Source organism: Stegostoma tigrinum, chromosome 1, assembly GCF_030684315.1.
Source record: "Stegostoma tigrinum isolate sSteTig4 chromosome 1, sSteTig4.hap1, whole genome shotgun sequence".
Classification (NCBI taxonomy): domain Eukaryota; kingdom Metazoa; phylum Chordata; class Chondrichthyes; order Orectolobiformes; family Stegostomatidae; genus Stegostoma; species Stegostoma tigrinum.
The window spans coordinates 112,277,525-112,297,502 of record NC_081354.1 but is presented as its reverse complement, the minus strand read 5'-3'; the positions used below and the strand labels follow the sequence as shown (position 1 = coordinate 112,297,502).

Genomic DNA, 19,978 nt, shown 5'->3' with positions numbered 1-19,978 from the left:
GCAATCACATGCTACTTAAAATCAGGAGAAATTACAGGAATTACAACATTGATAGTACATGGGATAATGAGAGATAATTAAAAACTTTAGGAAAGTGTTTCAAGATTCACCATTTATAATCTATGCCATTTCCTTGTTTCTCTTGTTTGTTTCAATTGCATCATAGTGGACAACTATTTATTGTGATATATGGTGGTAGCAAGGTGGTAAGGTTAGTAGATTAAGAATCTAAAACCCCAGGCTCATATCCTGGGAACATGAATTCAAATCCCATTAGATTATGAAACTGGAATTCAATAAATATCTCAATGGTAAGATTCTTAGTAGTGTAGACGAGCAGAGAGATCTCAGTGTCCATGTGCACAGATCCTTGAAAGTTGCCACCCAGGTTGACAGGGCTGTTAAGAAGGCATACAGTGTTTTAGCTTTTATTAATAGAGGGATCGAGTTCCGGAACCAAGAGGTTATGGTGAAGCTGTACAAAACTCTGGTGCGGCCGCACTTGGAGTATTGTGTACACTTCTGGTCACCGCATTATAAGAAGGATGTGGAAGCTTTGGAAAGGGTGCAGAGGAGATTTACTAGGATGTTGCCTGGTATGGAGGGAAGGTCTTACGAGGAAAGGCTGAGGGACTTGAGGCTGTTTTCATTAGAGAGAAGAAGGTTGTGAGGTGACTTAATTGAAACATATAAAATAATCAGAGGGTTAGATAGGGTGGATAGGGAGAGCCCTTTTCCTAGGATGGTGACGGCGAGCACGAGGCGGCATAGCTTTAAATTGAGGGGTGAAAGATATAGGACAGATGTCAGAGGTAGTTTCTTTACTCAGAGAGTAGTAAGGGAATGGAACACTTTGCCTGCAAAGGTAGTAGATTCACCAACTTTGAGTACATCTAAGGCGTCATTGGATAAGCATATGGACGTACATGGAATAGTGTAGGTTAGATGGGCTTGACATCGGTATGACAGGTCGGCACAACATCGGGGGCCGAAGGGCCTGTACTGTGCTGTAATGTTCTATGTTCTATGTTAAAAGCGAACCTAATGATGATTTTGCTACAAAAAACAGAGGCTGCTGGAAAAGCTCAGCAGATTGAGCAGCATCTGTAAAGTTAATGTTTCGGGCCCAGCGACACTTCCTCAGAAGTGACGTAGCTAGGAAATGTCAGTTTATATGCAGAAGTTAGGGAGTGGACGGTGGTAGGGAGTAAACAATAGGATATAGGATACAGCCCAATGGGAGAGAAGAGCAATTAAATAGACAAAGGAGTCGATAATGATCTGACTAGGAAGGTGAATAGCTGTTAATGGGGACTGTTAGTGACTAACAGTAGGTACTATGTAATGGCAGGCTATGTGATAATAAGGCCTGGTACGTGGAGTAGGGGCTGGACCACGGGAAAATTTAGGCCCTAAAATTATTATACTCTATATTGAGTCCGGAGGGCTGCAGAGTCGTCAAGCAGAAAATAAGGTGTTGTTCTTCCAGCTTGCGCTGACCTTCACTGGAACACTACAGCAAGCCAGAGACACAGATGTTGGACGGGGAACAGAGTGGTGTGTTAAAATGGAAGGCAAATGGAAGCTCAGGGTTTTTTTTTGCAAGTAGCATGTAGATGTTCTGCAAAATGGACACCCAGTCTGTGCTTTGTTTCTCCAATGTAGAGGAGACCACATTGTGAGCAGCGAATGCAGTAGACTAGATTCTGGGGAGTGCAGGGGAAATGTTGCTTCACCTGGAAGGTATGTTTTGGCGCTTGGATATTGGGGAGGAGGAGGGCCGTGGGGAGGTTGTTGGGGGTGAAGAGAGAGTAGAACAGGGTGTCCCGGACGGAATGGTCCCTGTGGAAGGCGGACAAGTGAGGGACGAGGAATGTGTGTCTGGTGGTGACATCTCACTGCAGGTAGCAGAAATAGCATCTGATGATCTTCTGGATATGGATGCTGGTGGGGAAAACAAGGGGAACCCTATTGTTGTTGTGGGATCTACGGGAGTGGGTGAGGGCAGAAGTACAGGAGATGGGTCAGACTCAATGAGGACCGTGCTGACATTGGTGCTGGGGGTCCATCAGTTGAGGAAGAAGGTAGACATTTTGGAGGCTCCCTCGTCGAAGATGGCCTCATCTGAACATATGCAATGAATATGGAGCAAGTGACAGAATGAGATGGAGTTTTCACAGAAAGCAGGATATGAGGATGTATAGTCCAGGTGGCTGTGGAAGTCTATGGATTTATGGTGGATACTAGTGGCCAATCAATACCCAGAAATTGAGACAGAAATGTCAAAGAAGGGAAGGGAGGAGTCAGAGATAGACCAGTGAGAAAGTGAGGGCAGAGAAATTAGAAGCAAAATCGATGAACTTTTTCAATTACGGATGAGAGAGAGAGAGAGAGAGAGAGAGAGAGAAGCAGCACCGATGCTATCATTGAAATATAGGAGAAAGTGATATTTGCTGGGAGCCAAATAGGACTCGAACGAGAACTGTTCCACATACTGCATGAAGAGACAGGCATAACTGGGGCCCATAGGGGTATCTATGGTCACCCCTCTGACTTGAAGAAAATGAGAGGATTTCGAAGAGAAGTTGTTGAGGGTGAGGATGAGCTTGGTCAAGTGGAGTACAGTGGTGGTGGGTGGGGACAGTTCAGGCCTTTGCCCCAGAGAGAAGTGGAGAGCTCTAGGACCATTCTGGTGGGGAATGGGCTGATAAAGGGATTGCATATCTATGGTAAAAAGGAGGCGGCTGGAGCCTGCAAACTGGAGATTTTGAAACTGGCGACAGAGAAATCACAGATGTACACGAGCAAGGACTGGACGGGGAGAGAAGACTAAGTCAAAGTAGGAAGAGATAAGTGCTGTGGGGCAGGAGCAGACTGAAACAATGGATCTGCCCAGAAAATCCTATTTGGTGGGTTTTTTTTGCATATAAACCAACATTTTCCAAGTTACCATCAGTTCTGAGGAAGGGTCACCAGACCCATCTTTGCCATGATAAAGTTGCTCTTAAATTCAATTTGTTTTGGAGTGAGGAGCAATAAGACTCTTTCCCACATTACTGAGCTTGATACCAAGGAAGAGGGCTATTAACATTTAGGCCAACCATCAACTTTTTAAGATGCTAGCTAATGTTTCAAATTATGGAAAACAATGGGCTGAATTTTTACTTCGAAGCGGGAAGGAGGTGCTAGGATTGTTTCCAGTTCCCAAACCTGGCCCGACAGGAAACAGTCACTCATTAGAAGTTTGACACGGGCACCCACTTTATTAGAATGAAAACAGGTTTCCTGGCCAACTAAAGATGACAGAGCTTGAGGGCCAATTGCAGGCCTTTCATTTTTAGAGAAGTACCCAGGTGCACTGGAAGATAAGTAACTAAGACAGTATCTTATAATGTGAGTATTGCCTTAGCCACATTTTTTTTATACATTTAGATAAAATTGGAGAAAGTAACCAGGAAATTAGTCGGTGGTCAGGTGGGGAAATTCTAACCACAGTGTATTCTGTGGCTGTAATTACCAGTCAGGCAGGGTGAATTTACAGGTCGTCCTGGAGAGCTGAACTCTGACCTGCTATTAAGTGCTCTCTTTTAGGCAGTCAAACTACACCTCCATTTTGTCAAGAAACAAGGCTGATTCAAAAATCTCAATATTTAAGCATGGCTCTCAATGAGTCTAATTGGTGGCTGCCCAGCTTGCAATGTGAGCATTCTTGTCAACTCGAAACTGTCTTTGGTAAAATGGCCAACACAAGAAAGGGTGTTGCAAAAGCAGCTGGCCACGTGGTTTCACTGGAGTAAAAAGGTTGTCAACCAATCAGAAAACCTGTAATCTCTCCCACTAGGACGAACAATTATAAGTGTCTGGGTACAGTGTTGCCCAATTTCCCCTTCAAATAACATGTTATCTTGTCTTGGAAATACATTATCATTCATTCATCATTGCTGGGCCAAAAGTCCAGAACTCTCTAGCTAACAGCATGTTGGGAGCACCTGCACTCCACTGACACCAGTTGTGAGAGGCGGCAGCTTTCTACCAGTTTTTCGAGGGCAATTAGGGATTGTTATGATCCCAGTGGCTGTTACTGTTGGACAAGTCACATCCCAAAATTAAACATAGCTTTATGCAGTATTTTTGATTTAGTTAGTTAATGCAGTGATTAATCATGGAGTAATACATGAGGCTGTAAACAAAAAGACTTCATTGCACAAAAGAAGAACTAATTTAAGAAAAGCTATCAAAATACCAAAAATAATTAACAATATCTAAAACACACAAAAAAAAACAATGTTTCAACTTGTTTGCTAACATGATTACAGAGATTAAATTCTTTATCTTGAGTCTTTAGGGTAATATTTTCCTGAATCCAGACAGGTTCATTGCCATGGACTGTACAACAAGTTGATCAGTCTTTCCAAAATCCGCCAATTAGACCTTTTCCAGAAATTTGGGAGCCCAAACTTTCTTGCATCTAATAACTGTACCAAACCTTTATCAATGCCGTAAACATAAACTCTCTCCATTTGGAAGTTCTACCAACTTAACTGACTTCTGAGGTAACTAATCCCTAAACTGGCTGAATTCCTTTCTATGGAAGAAAATAAACTCGCTTATAAACTTAACACTTTTCAAATCTCGCTCATCCTTGATCCAGGAGGGAAAAATGGTAAAACATATGAATGACACATATTGTAAGGTTTTGGAGTTGATCTGTAGCTCGGGTTGTGGGTGTTGACATTGGTTGGCCTGCCGAGCAACTAGTCAACAAATCACCTCACTCTATCCATTCAACCCAAGAATTCATCACCCGATTTTACGGCCTCCCTAAAGCGCACAAGCCGGAAGTCCCCTTCAGACCCACAGTCTCCCTACCTAGCACTCCATCACACAGATCAGCCAGAGAACTACAAAGAAGACTCAAGCACCTAATCAACAAATCACACCACTCCATCCAATCAGCCCAAGAATTCCTCAAAAATGAGGAACAACAAACCAACTCAGTGAGCCAACCAACCTCAACGTTACACATACTGGTTTGACACATATTGTGTTACATGTTTATTCTATCAGTTATAAACCCAATAGTATAAATATCCTTCCAGCAGCACAACAGGTGTTTGTGGTCAAACACCTTCTGGCAAAGTTTAGATACTGTCCTATAACAGAACTGAACAACACGCATTTGCCTCTATTCTAGAATCCATATTTCAATAACAATTATTAGATTAGATTCCCTACAGTGTGGAAACAGGCCCTTCAGCTCAACAAGTCCACACCGCCCCTTGAAGCAACCCACCCAGACCCATCCCCATAACCCACACACCCCCGAACACTACGGGCAATTATCTTATACACATTTCATCACAGGATAGGTAATAAATGCAGCCTAGCCAGTGATTCCACATCCAATGATGAACTCTAAATAATAATCAATGCGTTCATAGCACTGGATTCTGATACAATTGAGTGTACCACATGGAGCTGAGGGCTGGAAGTCTATCAGGAAATCAAATTAATTGCAGGGTAGATCTAAGAACATCTAAAATTTATCAATAAGGTGGCACCACTGTTAAAAAAAGCATTGTTAAAACTTGGTATTGATGAATTTAATTATTTCATGGCAAATATATAGTTAAAAAGAAAAACATTGTTACGCATAGACTTGAATTAATTGTGACAACTGTTAACATTTATTTTGCTTGCTTCATTTCTGATGGAAGGATAAAAGCATTAAATTCAAATGCAAACATCTGTGGATTTTGTTTAAATATGTGTTTGATTTCCAGTTAAATTCAAAAAAGCTGTCAATCATTAAATTTACTTCTCCGTTCAATTTTGTGAAAGTATTTATCATGCTGTTTTGTTCAAATCAAAGAGTCTGTTTGAAGTCTTCAAAGAAAGGCAGACTGTATAGCTTCCACAGAGGATGTAAAAAAGAAAAGAACTGCTATGCATGAATATTACTTTAATCATAGCTCAGCACAACAATCACAAAACCATATGATCTCCTACCACTCATGGATTAGTAAGCTTAAAAATTGTTTTAAAAATATATATTGTTATTGTTTGCTTGTTCTATTACTGTTAAGTAAATCAAAGACATTGTGTCATATTCTCTCTTTATCTAAAGACAAGGAGAATCATGAGAGATCACATGAGAAATCCATTGGCTGCAATACAGAGAGGATTCTTGTTTCCATGCAAATATCAAAGATCTGTCAGAAAATCAAATCCAGTGCAGGGTAGATCTAAAAGCATCTAACACTCATCAATAAGGTTGCTAATTTTCTTTTTAAAAGTGGCTGCAAGCTTCCAAAATAAAACTGCCAAATAAAAAAAGTATCAGTGTAAAATAAGCTTGCAGTCAAAATTCATGATCTTTCACCTTTCATCGCTGTGGGCCAGCTAAAAATAAATTTGTGATTCTCAAATACCCTCAGTGAATCAACTGAATGCGGATGCACAGCCCGAGTCTCTCAAATCTCGCTTCCTCATAATTCCCTTCTCCACTCTAAGAAGGGGTGCTAATATCTACATCACCATACCCAGCATCTGTCCCTCAGTTCAAGGATTACATCTACGCTGGGCCATAAGCGTCTCTTGTGGGTCTTCGTATAACAGAACTGGCCAATTCTCAATCTGCAGATTCTTGGGTATAAGAAACAACATGTCCCATGAGACAGGGATTTGGAATACAGGATTGGCTTCCCTGTCTTTTCTGCCAATACTTTGCCTTGTCATTAAAATGTTGGACTCAATGTATGTTGTTGGCATTTGAACAGTCAGTAATATCAATGTTGGTTTTCTTTTAGTAGATGTTGGAATTTTTTTTTACTTATTGGCAATTTCAAAGTTGAGGAAACAGGATTTGGCAATGGTTTTGCTTTTGCTAATACTAGTAGATCTGACTTTTCCCAGGGTACAGCAAGAGTGATCCTGTGAACCTCAGGGAGACACAGAGAATCACATCTAGAGAATATACAAAAAGTCACTGAAAGGAAATATTCACCACTTTGTCAATTGATTGGAAATTTTCAAGTGAAAATACAAGTGATATTTCATTGCGGTTGAGTGTCTATAAATGATGTTGCTGTAAAAAGGGATGTTAGTAATAAGATATTTAAACCAAATTTACATAAATAAATTGATTTTGATTCTATTTTTAAATTTAGTTGTTTGTTAAATGTACATTGACAACATTGTTTGAATATGTTCTGCAACTAAGCACATTGATACCAAAATTACAAAAATAGAATAAAACAAAGAACTGCCAACGCTGGACATCTGAAAAACTGAACCAAAAAACAGAAATTTCTGGAGAAACTCAGCAGCCTAGCAACATTGATGAAAAGAAAGCGAAGTTATAGAGTTACAGAGTCACACAGCACGGAGACAGACCCTTCAGTCCAATTCAACCATGCTGACCAAGTTTCCCAAATTAAACTAGTCCCTCTTGCCTGCATTTGGTCCCTATCCCTTCAAACCTTTCCTATTCATGTACCAGTCCAAATGTCTTTTAAATGTTGTAAATGTACCTGCATATTTCCTCTGGCAGTTCACTCCGTGCACGTACCACCTTCTATGAGAAAAAGTGCCTCTCAAGTTCCTTTTAAATTTTTCTCCTCTTAGCTAAAAAATGTGCCCCCTAGTTTTGAACTCTCCCACCCTAGGAAAAGACCTTTGCTATTCACTTTACCTATGCCCCTCGTAATTTTATGAACCTCCATAAGGTCAACCTTCAATCTCCTACGGACCAGTGAAAACATTTCAAGTCAAGTAAATCGCCTTCAGAAGGAAAACTTCCAATTTCCACTTGCTCTCACCTTCATTTGATCCATCTTGGACTCCTCACTTCTTTTCCTCGACAACTCCATTTCCATTCCTGGGGACAGACTTCCCACCAACATCCAGTGCAAACTCATCAATTCCCACATTACTCAAATACATCATCCTTGCACCCTGCTGCCTGTAAAAAAGAGTATTCCATTCTCTGGGTTTCTCTGTCTCTGTCTCATCCGTTTTGATGATGTCGCCTTTTGCAGGGGTCAAGCTCAGAAAATGCACCTTTCTCCTCAACTGAGGATTCCCCGCCATGATTGACAGGGTCCTTAGCCACGTCTGACACATTTCCCTGCACTTCTGCCTTCACCTGATCTCTTCGTAAAAACATTGATAGAATCCCTCTGGTTCTTACTTTCCACCCCACGATCATCCACATCCAAAGAGTAATAAACCCCTATTTCCACCATCTCCAGTGGAATGCTACCACTAGACACACATTTCCCTCCCCTCCATTGCCATCATTTCACTGAGACCATTCCCTCCAGGACACCCTGGACAACTCATCCTCAGGATATACTGGTATAGAGACAGTTCAAAAGAGATTCACGAGGCTGATTCCTAAGATGAAGAGGTTGGCCTTCTTTATTCATTCATGGGATGAGGGTGTCACTGGCTAGGCAGCATTTATTGCCCATCCCTAATTGTGTGGAGGGCAGTTAAGAGTCAACCACATTGTGTGTGTCTGAAGTCACATGTCAGCCAGATCAGAGAAGTTTGGCAGTTTCCTTCCTGAAAGGACATTAGTGAACCAGATGAGTTTTTCCTTGGCAAACGACAATAGATTCACAGTCATCACTATATTCTTCATTCCAAATATTTATTGAATTGGAATTCCACTGTCTGCCATGGCAGGATACGAACCTGCATTTCCGGAACTTTATCTGGCTCTCTGGATTAGCAGTCCAGTGATAATACCACTAGACCATCACCTCTCCTGCCTCAACCCATCAAGAATAGTTAAATATATTCGGCCTTTGTCAGAGTTTAGGAGAACGAGAGTTGATCTTATTGGAATACACAAGATTTTGAGGGCTGTGACAAAGCAGCTGCTGAAAAGGTGTTTCCATTAGTGGGAGGATCTCGAACTAGGTGAACTAATTGCAGAATAAGGGCACATTCAGTCAGAACTGAAATATACCCTTGTCTCAGAGGGTACTGATTGTCCAGAATTCTCTACCCAGAAAGTTGTGGAGGCTAGATCACTGAAAATACGTGAAGAGGAGGTAGATAGATTTTAAAAATATCAAGGACTTGAGGGAAAGGATGAGCTAGCATGAACGAGGTGTTGAGGTCTGAAGCTGATCATCCATACCTTATTGAACAACGGCACAAATTCCTTACTCCCGTTCCTCTATTTTTATTACTGTTCTTAAAAGTCACAAATGATGTTTGGTATTATGGCATCAACACTGAGCATCTCCACTTTTGACCATATGATTAGGGGGAGGTCATTATGGAACTGGTTGAAGGCAGTTAGGACTCTGGAACTACCTTGAGGACTCTTGTGATGCAATGGTAATGTCCATACCTCTTAGTCAGGAAACTCAGGTTCAAGTCCCTCCTACTCCAGTGGTATGGAAAAACATCTCTGCACAAATTGAGTAGAAAATATCTACCAGAGGAACTTGCTGCAGTGATATCCTGGACTGAGATGACTGTCCGCAAACAAATACTAAGTATGATTTCATAGCTTTTCCCTTGATTTGCACTCATTTCAGTTTCTTTCTAGGGCTCTGTGCTGTCACATTCAATCAAATGCTGCCTTGATGCTAAGGTGTGCTCTTCTCACTACTTCATTTTTTCAGTTCAATTCTTTTGTCCCTGTTTTGAACAAGGTCATGATGAGGTCAGAAGTTGCGTAGTCACGACAACACCTTAACTGAGTATAAGTGAGCAGGTCATTGTTGATAGGACCAATGGTGCCTCGTCTATTGCCTCCAAGTGCAAAAGGAACCTGCACATTATTTGGTGCAGCAATTTTGTAATGGTGCACTGAAGAGTCAGCTTTGAATTTCATGTTCAAGCCCTGGAGTGGTATATTGAATCAAATCTTGAAACTCAAAATGAAGAAGTGTTGCTGACTTAACTACAACTGACACATTAAATTATCACTACCACTTCCCTTGCACCCTCACCACCCCACCAAATCATCTCGCCATGGAAGTTAACACCAAATACAACTTTTTTGACTGACCTTTTAATTCACGTTATTGTACACTTAAATTTGTATTCATTATTACAATGTAAAATTATTTTTATTTCCAGTACAAGTAAATAAATGTTATTGACTGGAACTAAAGTGGTAAAAGTCAGATATCTTTGATAGTGATAGTAAGTGCACATTTAACACATGAATAACTCATTTGTTTCAAGGTAAAAATTAAACTGTTTTAAAATAGCATGAAGTCTTTATAATAATTTGATTTTCAAATTTAAAATATCCCTAACTAGAAACGCAGGCAAATAAAGTCTTAAAAAATAAAATCTGACAGTGATGCCATTGCTCAGAATATTTGGAGCAACAATGCCTCAGCTCCATTCAAACTTGTAAAGTTTACACAATAATTTTAATAAATTAACTTGAAACCTGAAAAGCTATATTCTTCATTCTTATGTTAACAGAACTTAGATAATGATAATAAAATAAAATCCACTAACTGTAGAAAACAGGTTTAAAAATCGAATCAGGTGCCACTGTTGAAGCTAATTGCATTTATTCATGAAGCTCAAAAACAAGGATAGGTTTTGCATATTTATACTGCTTGACAAAGAGTGGTCAGATCAAATTTACAAGTGCCAAATTTGTAATTGTCAATCAATGCATGTGACATATGCATAAACAATGAAAATTATTTCCTCTTATTTCAATTGAAAGAATATTGTCATTCCAAAACGATGCAGGCATACTAGCGTGAAGAAAGCTACAGAACATCATAGTCATCAGCCCTTTCCTTAATTTATGTATGTGCTGAAGTTCTTGAGTATGATTTGGAAGAAACAAAATCTGACTGGCCTCCGGACCAATGATTTGCCCTCAGCCTTTATTTTTCCAATGCATTATCCTCTGTATGTATCATAAATACTTATGTGGATATCAGTAAGCCATAAGTACCTGTGAAACCCATTTGCAATGTACATTCGTGATAATGGAAACTGCAGATGCTGGAGAATCCAAGATAATAAAATGTGAGGCTGGATGAACACAGCAGGCCCAGCAGCATCACAGGAGCACAAAAACTGACGTTTCGAAGCGTCTAGGCCCGAAACTTCAGCTTTTGTGCTCCTGAGATGCTTCTGGGCCTGCTGTGTTCATCCAGCCTCACATTTTATTATCTTGCCTTGTACACTCACTAGCATTTATGTCAGGCACAAATCTCTACAAACAAACAATTTACATTTTTTTATTTATCACATGCCACACATCAACTTTCAAGCTCTAACCTCAAACAACTGCAGAAATATTTGACAGACATCACCTGAGGGAAGATGGAGTGTGAATGGGGTGGAAATCTTTTGCAGTAGAAAACTTGCTAATCCTGCATGAGCTTCTACTAGTGAATAACAGTTTGTCTATTTAACTAAGATTTAAAAGTTTATGCTCATTGCAGGTCTATCTAACTAATCAGCCATAAATAGTTTTTAGTGTTGCATCTCAGGGTCATACCATCTTTAAACTGAACATTGAATTGAATATTCCCTCAAAGTATCACAAAACACAGTGAGCATAGAGGAAGTGAGCCCAAGGGAAAACAGTGGCAAAAAGTCAATGAAGGCAGAGAATCAAGGTTCCAGGGGAATTAACTGTTGATTAGTTTAAACAGTAGCCTCATAAACAGAGGCATGGCAAGGCAATTCTGTAGGTAGTAACCGATAATTTAGTCAAAATGAAGTTAACTAAAATGAAAAACAACAATGAAGCCTGGTGATGACGCCATCACAAAAGCTTTAATGTGTGTCCATGTTTTTCTGAAGGAATGTATATTCTTTAAATTAACTATTCTGGCTGCGGTGATGACTTGTACTGTCACAGTAACTCTGGAAAAGATGCAATTCTGTTTAAAACAGACAAAGTAAATCAGATGTAATAATGTAGACTATTTATCAGTTCACAATTAGTGATTGCCATAAAATTATGCTGCGTAAATACTACAGGAATGATTGGAAGACATAAAAGCTAAAGCAAGCTGCAGCTGACATCAAAGTACATTAAAAGCAAGATTAAGTTTCTTTTCAGGGAGAGACAAGCAAGTCTCAATGAGCAAATAGTTAAACTCTCTGTGGTAGATGGCACATTTAAGATGTTTGCCGACGGTCAAAGCGATCATTGCTGGAGATTGGATAGTGTCAAAATTTAAATGTACAAAATCTTTATATGGAAAGTATATAAGTATAAAGAAGGCTTGCCTCAGCACACAGTTAGGTCTGGAAGAAGGTAGTCTGATCACTGGCTACACATTGGGAAAAAATAGGCGGATCATCTGTTCTGGTCTGATCTTCAGACAAATTCATGTAAACAGACTCATTTGTGATTGTGTGCATGGTGTAGCTGAGATTTGTTTAGAACATAGAACATTACAGCACAGTACAGGCCCTTTGGCCCTCGATGTTGTGCCGACCTGTCATACCGATCTGAAGCCCATCTAATCTACACTATTCCATGTACGTCCATATGCTTATCCAATGACACCTCAAATGTACTCAAAGTTGGCGAATCTACTACCATTGCAGGCAAAGCGTTCCATTCCCCTACTACTCTCTGAGTAAAGAAACTACCTCTGACATCTGTCCTATATCTTTCACCCCTCAATTTAAAGCTATGCCCCCTCGTGCTCGCCGTCACTATCCTAGGAAAAAGGCTCTCCCTATCCACCCTATCTAACCCTCTGATTATTTTATATGTTTCAATTAAGTCACCTCTCAACCTTCTTCTCTCTAATGAAAACAGCCTCAAGTCCCTCAGCCTTTCATCGTAAGACCTTCCCTCCATACCAGGCAACATCCTAGAAAATCTCCTCCGCACCCTTTCCAAAGCTTCCACATCCTTCGAATAATGCAGTGACCAGAACTGTACACAATACTCCAAGTGCGGCCGCACCAGAGTTTTGTACAGCTTCACCATAACCTCTTGGTTCCGGAACTTGATCCCTCTATTAATAAAAGCTAAAACACTGTATGCCTTCTTAACAGCCCTGTCAACCTGGGTGGCAACTTTCAAGGATCTGTGTACATGGACACCGAGGTCTCTCTGCTCATCTACACTACTAAGAATCTTACCATTAACCCTGTACTTTGCCTTCTGGTTACTCCTACCAAAGTGCATCACCTCACACTTGTCCGCATTAAACTCCATTTGCCACCTCTCAGCCCAGATCTGCAGCTTACCTATGTCTCTCTGCAACCTATAGCATCCTTCGTCACTATCCACAACTCCACCGACCTTAGTGTCGTCTGCAAATTTACTAACCCATCCTTCTATGCCCTCATCCAGGTCATTTATAAAAATGACAAACAGCAGTGGACCCAACACCGACCCTTGAGGTACACCACTAGTAACTGGTCTCCAGGATGAACATTTCCCATCAACTACCACCCTCAGTCTTCTTTCAGCAAGCCAATTTCCAATCCAAACTGCTACATCTCCCACAATTCCATTCCTCCGCATTTTGTACAATAGCCTATTGTGGGGAACCTTAATCGAATGCCTTGCTGAAATCCATATACACCACATCAACTAGTTTACTCTCATCTACCTGTTTGGTCACCTTCTCAAAGAACTCAATAAGGTTTGTGAGGCATAACCTTCCCTTCACAAAACCGTGCTGACTATCCCTAATCAATTTATACTTTTCTAGATGATTATAAATCTTATCCCTTGTAGCCTTTTCCAACACTTTACCAACAACTGTACACGTGTTGAACACAGCGGGCCAAGCACATTAGGAGAGCAGGAAAGTTTGCCGTTTCGGGTCGAGACCCTTCTTCAGAAATAATGATAATGATCTGATATTGTTTTACATAATGTTGACTGTGGGCCATATATTAATTACTGAAAAAGATTGTGATGAATGGTATTAAATGTCACTGGTCTATAATTACCAGGGTTGTCTCTACTCCCCTTCTTGAACAGGGGAACCACATTTGCTATCCTCCAGTCGTCTGGCACTATTCCTGTAGACAATGACAAGTTAAAGATCAATGCCAAAGGCTCGGCAATCTCCTCCCTGGCTTCCCAGAGGATACGAGGATAAATCCCATCCGGCCCAGGGGACTTATCTATCTTCACCCTCTGAAAGATTTCTAATACCTCTTCCTTGTGAACCTCAATCCCACCTAGTCCAGTAGCCTGTATGTCAGTATTCTCCTCAATAACATTGTTGTTTTCTGGAGTAATGTTTGCAGTATTTTTTAGTGTATTTGCTTTAATAAAGAATAATTGGAAAATCCTGTTATAGAAGTGCCTTGGGTTATTAATATTCAAAGTAAACCCAATGAAAGTCTACACCCCAGCCACACTGAATACACATTGTGAGCTATGTTGGATCTCGAGGACACTTCTTGCACCTGGACAGCTGCACATGCCATGCTGGAAAAGCTTGAGTTCTGGTTTTGGGAGCTTGAGCAGCAGCTGACATCACTTAATTTTTCAAAACACCTTTTGAAGTGCAATCACAGTCATCATTTAGAGAATGCAGTGCCCAATTTATTTTTTAGCAAGATCCCACAAAACCAGTGTGATAATGATCAGAGATGGTAGGAACTGCCAATGCTGGAGAATCTGAGATAACACGGTATGAACACAACAGGCCAAGCACATTAGGAGAGCAGGAAAGTTTGCCGTTTCGGGTCGAGACCCTTCTTCAGAAATAATGATAATGATCTGATATTGTTTTACATAATGTTGACTGTGGGCCATATATTAATTGCTGAAAAAGATTGTGATGAATGGTATTAAATGTCAGAAAGGTAGAAATTAGTCAAGTACAGTCAGCATGGATTTTACGGGGAGAGCATGTCTACCTAACTTGATGAAATTTTTTTTGAACGAACAAGGTGGGTTAACAAATATAGTGTTTAAGGTTTTGGAGTAGATCTGTAGCTCGAATTGTGGGTGTTGAGGTTGGTTGGCTCGGCGAGCTGGTTTGTTGTTCCGCTGACATTTTGTTACCGTGCTGGTTAATATCCTCATTGCAGCCTCTGATGAAACGTCGGGGTGTTCTCTCACCTGGTTTTTAAACTCTGGGGTCCGTTGTGATGGATTACGTCACTTCCAGGTTTCCTCCGTGGTGGAGTGTATATGGGGTCGAGTTCAATGTGTTTATTAAAAGCATGCTTTGTGGAGTGCCATGCTTCCAGGAATTCACCTGCTTGTCTCTACCTAGCCTGTCCCAGGATTTTGGTGTTGTCCCAGTCGAAGTGGTGGTTCTCCTTGTCCATGTGGGTTGAGATGAGTGAGTATTGGTCGTGTCTTTTTGTAGCCAGTTGGTGTTCATGTACTCTTACTGTTAGTTTCCTTCCTGTTTGTCTGATGTAGGGTTTCTCACAGTCTCTGCAGGGGATCTTGTAGATGACATTGGTCCTGTCCATGACAAGGAGTGGGTCTTTAGTTCGGGTAAGCACTTGTCGTAAGGTTGATGCGGGCTTTTGTGCCACTCTGATGCCTAGCGGTCATAGAAGTCCTGTGGTGAGTTCTGACGTGTTCCTGATGTAGGGTAGTGTGATGAGTGTGGCGGGGCGTGTAGAATATTTCCGATGCTGTTCCTGTAGGCATCTCCTGACCTAGTTCTTTGGTTTTTATGAGAATTAACAGTGGTTTCGTATCATACGTAGACTAACTTTTTATTCTAGATTTTCGCTGAATTCAAATTTCACCATCTGTCATAGTGGAATTCAAAAGTAATATCTATTGGGAGAAGCAGTAGCAAAGTATATGCGATCTTGGTCTTCATACATCATTGATAATTAATACAAAAACAGGAAAATTATGGCTAACCAATCCAAGCCTCTGCTACTCAACAAGAATTAAACTTATGCTCTATCTGTATGAAGCTCTGATGAGGCTCCGTGTGAGTTCTGCAGCCAATTTATTTAAAGTAGGCAAAGGTAAAGCTGTTCTCATATGCTGACAGTACTTTGGAATACTGATTTAAAGGGGCGGAAAAGCACAGTAAGGAAGGGATTTTTCTCAAATAATAAAGTGAGTTGTGCTGCTAACGAGAGGTGGAATCAGACAATAAATAATTTGTAAAGGAAATTGAATGGATATTTTATGGAAATCAATTACCCTACAGGGCTGCAGGGGTACAGCAGTAGAATGGGAGTGTTGGATTGTTCTAGAGGGAGCCAGCATGACTCAACGGACTCAACGGACTAAATGGTCTCCTTCTGTACTGTAATGGGCTTTTATTCTATAAAGAGGCTCAACAACTTTCAAAAATTCCTAATAACCATGCTCAATTAGTAAATACACTAAACAGATACCATCCAAGATTCAACGTCAACTCATTCGGATCATACTCTATTCTTTAATTGCAAATCACTTACCACTTGGCCATTTTGTGGGTTCTTATGGGCATATGGAGGGCCTCTAATGTGATTCCACATTTGTCCAGAAGTCATGGCAAATACCACACACTGTGAAAAAATAAAGATGAACCAAAGATCAATCTCACTTTGTTAGTCTTACTTGATACATGCCAACTTTTCAACCTCAGCAAAAAGAAAATGGTATTATGAGTTCCTGTTCCAGTAACAGAAGCTAGTCTAAACAAATTGTTCATTTTATTCTACTTGTCCAATTAGAGTTGCTTGTAACAGCTGATTGTTGTCGTGGCTGCCAATGAAAATATTGCACCAACCAGCTATGTGTAAAGATACATACATATGATCACATTAAAACTGGAAGTGTAGCGGACAGTGAAGAAGATTACCTCAGAATACAAGGGGATTTCGATCTGACAGGCCAATGAGCCAAGGAATGGCAGATGAGCTTTAGATATGCAAAGTTCTGCACTTTAGAAAAACAAATCAGGGCAAGACTTATATGCTTAATGCTAAGGTCCTGGCGAGTGTTGCTGAACAAAGAGACGTTGGAGTGCAGGCTCAGAGTTCCCTGAAAGTGGAGTCACGGTTTGAAGAAGTCATTTGGTATGCTTACCTTTACCGGTCAGTGAACTAAGTATAGGAGCTGGGAGGTCATGTTATGGCATTGGTTCAGCCACTTTTGAAGTATTGTATACAATTCTAGTCTCCTTCCTATAGGAAGGGTGTTATGTAATTTAAGAGTGTTCAGAAAAGATTGATGAGGATGTTGCCAGGGTTGGAGAGTTTGAGCTATGGGAAGAGGCTGAATAGGCTGGGGCTATTTTCCCTGGAGCATCAGAGGCTGAGGAGTAACCTTATAAACGTTTATAAAATTGTGAGGGGCATGGATAGGATGAATGGGCAAGGTCTTTTCCCCAGGATGGGAAGTTCAAAACTAGTGGTCCCTCAGGAATTCAATACCTATTGCGTGCAATTCTGGTCTCCCTTCTATAGGAAGGATGTTGTAAAATTTGAAGGCTTATAAAAAAATTTATGAGGATGTTGTCAGGATTGGCTGAATAGGCTTAGGCTATTTTCCCTGGAGCATTGGAGGCTGCGGGGTCACCTTAATAGAGGTTTATAAAATCATGAGAGGCATGGATAGGGTAAATAGGTAAGGCATTTTCCCCGTGGTGAGGGAGTCCAAAACTAAAGGGCATTGGTTTAAGGTGAGAGGGGAAAAGACATAAAAGACACCTAAGGAGCAACTTTTTCCAGAGGGTGCTGTGTATATGGAATGAGCTAGCAAGAAGTGGTGCAGGATGGTACAATTACAACATTTAAAAGGCATCTGGATGGGTACATGAACAGGTAGGGTTCAGACGGATATGGGCCAAATGCTGGAAAATGGGACTAGATTTATATAGGATATCTGGTCGGCATGGGCAAGTCGGACTGGAGGATCTGTTTCCAGGCTGTATATTTCTATGACTCAATGACTCTAATACCAGCTATTGTTGCCACTTCATAATTCACAACCAGTTGTTGTTGCCCCTCTGTACTATCAACAGTTATTGCCCCTATGTAATTCACTGTGAGCTATGGTGTTGCTCTGTAGTTAACTATGTCTGTAATTCACTACCAGCTATTTTTGCCCCTTTGTAATTCACAACCTGATGCTGTTGCCTCTCTCTAATGCAAGAACAGCAGATTCATCCCCGGTATTTTTCACTTCCAGCTGTGGTTGCAATGTAATTCGATACCTGCTGTAGCTCATCTGTAATTCAATAATAGATATTGATGACCCTCCCATTCTTCACTACTACCTGGTGTTGCTCCTGTACAATTCATGACGAGCATGGCTGGCTCATCTGTAATTCATTACCAGCTTTTGTTTCCACCACCATAGTTCAATAGTAGCTGTTGTGGCAATTCTGTAATTGATTACCAGCTGGTGTTGTCCCATTCTAATACACAACCAACTCTTGTAGCCCCTCTATAATACCAGACCTGAAACATTAGCTTTTGAGCTCCTAAGATGCTGCTCTGCCTGCTGTGTTCATCCAGCTCCACACTTTGTTATCTAGGATTCTCCAGAGTTCCCATTATCTCTGGTGTTGGCCCTCTGTAATGCACTGCCATTTACTGCTGCCCCACTCTAATTCACTAACACTTCGAATTCACTCCGTGTTGTTGTTGCCCCTCCGTAGTTTACTGTCAGCTCGTACTGGTCTCTGTATTTCAGCACCAGGTAATGGCTGACCTCTATAACTCACTAACAGCATCTGTTGCCTCTTCGTAATACACAACAATCTACTGCTGTCCTTTATTATTCTGGTATTGCTGCTCTGTCATTCTAGTTGGTGTTTCCCCCTGTGCTATGCATTACCAACTGCAGTTGTGCCTCCGTCATTCACGATCAGCTGTAATAGTCCCTTTGTATTTCACTACCAGCTATTACTGACCTAAGTACTTCATGACCAGCTGGTTTTGCTCCTTTGTAACTGGCTATCTTTTATTATTTCCCCTCTGAAAACCAGCTGAACGTGATGCCTGACATGAGGCTAAAGCTCTTCAGTTCGGAACTAGATATTTCCTCATTGGTGTCTCATCGCAATAAGTGCCATTCATCCTATTAATTCTGATTAGATGTTTGATAGTGCTAAGTAGGAGCAGCTGAAAAAGGCTTGGTAGGTGCTTCACAGGGTCTTTTGCCCGATAAATGGTCTGTAGTCTCGAATGCTGAGAGCTGCTGTTCTAAAGTACAGTCAGTGGCATGAGTATCCATTTTTCAGAATTAAATACAATGAGTTTCCTCCAAGTCTGCTAACTATGTCAATTTAGCAGCATTTGTCCTGGCATTAGATCAGAGGAAAAACTTGCAGCAACGCACTGCATTTTCATTCCTGTAGACTCCAAAGGAAATACCCTCAAGTTTGTCGATTGGGTTTTACATGATATTTTGTGTTAATTCAGGTGAGATCCATTCTTATTGAGGATGAATCAGAATTACTTTACATTTCATGGCGCAAGTCAATATCCGCATCTAGTCCACTTAGATCAAATAAAAGTGGGATACTATTGCCCAAACAACATGCCTCAAAAAGGACACTCCACGCTGTGGAAAGGCTGCCAACACCATCAAAGACCCATTACACAGCAGTAATGATCTCCTACAACCTCTTCCATCAGGCAGAAGATACAGAAGCCTGAACACATGCACCAGCAGGTTCAGGAACTGGCTTCTTCCCAGCTGTTATTAGACTGATGAATGGACTCCCTAGCCTCAAATAACGTGGATCTCTCTAAAGTTGGTCTCGCTTAGCGTGCCCCGTGTGCAATATAATCTGTGTGCCTCTGTCTCAGTCTTTTTGACTTAGACATCCTTGTTTACTATGACCTGCCTGTCCTGCTCGTAAACAAATCTTTTCTCCGTACTTTGGTACACACAGCAATAAATCAATCAATCGGTCGATTTAACATGCTGTACCCAAAGCTGCACCCAACAAAGTAAGTTGCTTTTTTGAAGTGATTACAGTAAGCCACAAGAAGAGTCATGTTGTTTGAACTGAAAATCTTACTAACTAAATATGTGGCACATTGATAATCAAAGGCAGAA

The 19,978-nt window shown here is 40.8% G+C and overlaps 1 protein-coding gene across 2 annotated transcripts in view; it reads right to left on the bottom strand.

Annotated features, from left to right (window-relative positions):
- The window catches only part of tusc3 (tumor suppressor candidate 3), a 405,732-nt gene that overhangs the window by 223,465 nt on the left and 162,289 nt on the right, over positions 1 to 19,978 (bottom strand). For both annotated transcript variants that reach the window (XM_048544990.2, XM_059651455.1), the window contains exon 6: positions 16,381 to 16,470. In XM_048544990.2, the coding sequence (XP_048400947.1) occupies positions 16,381 to 16,470 (90 nt within the window). The remainder of the gene's footprint in view (positions 1 to 16,380; positions 16,471 to 19,978) is intronic.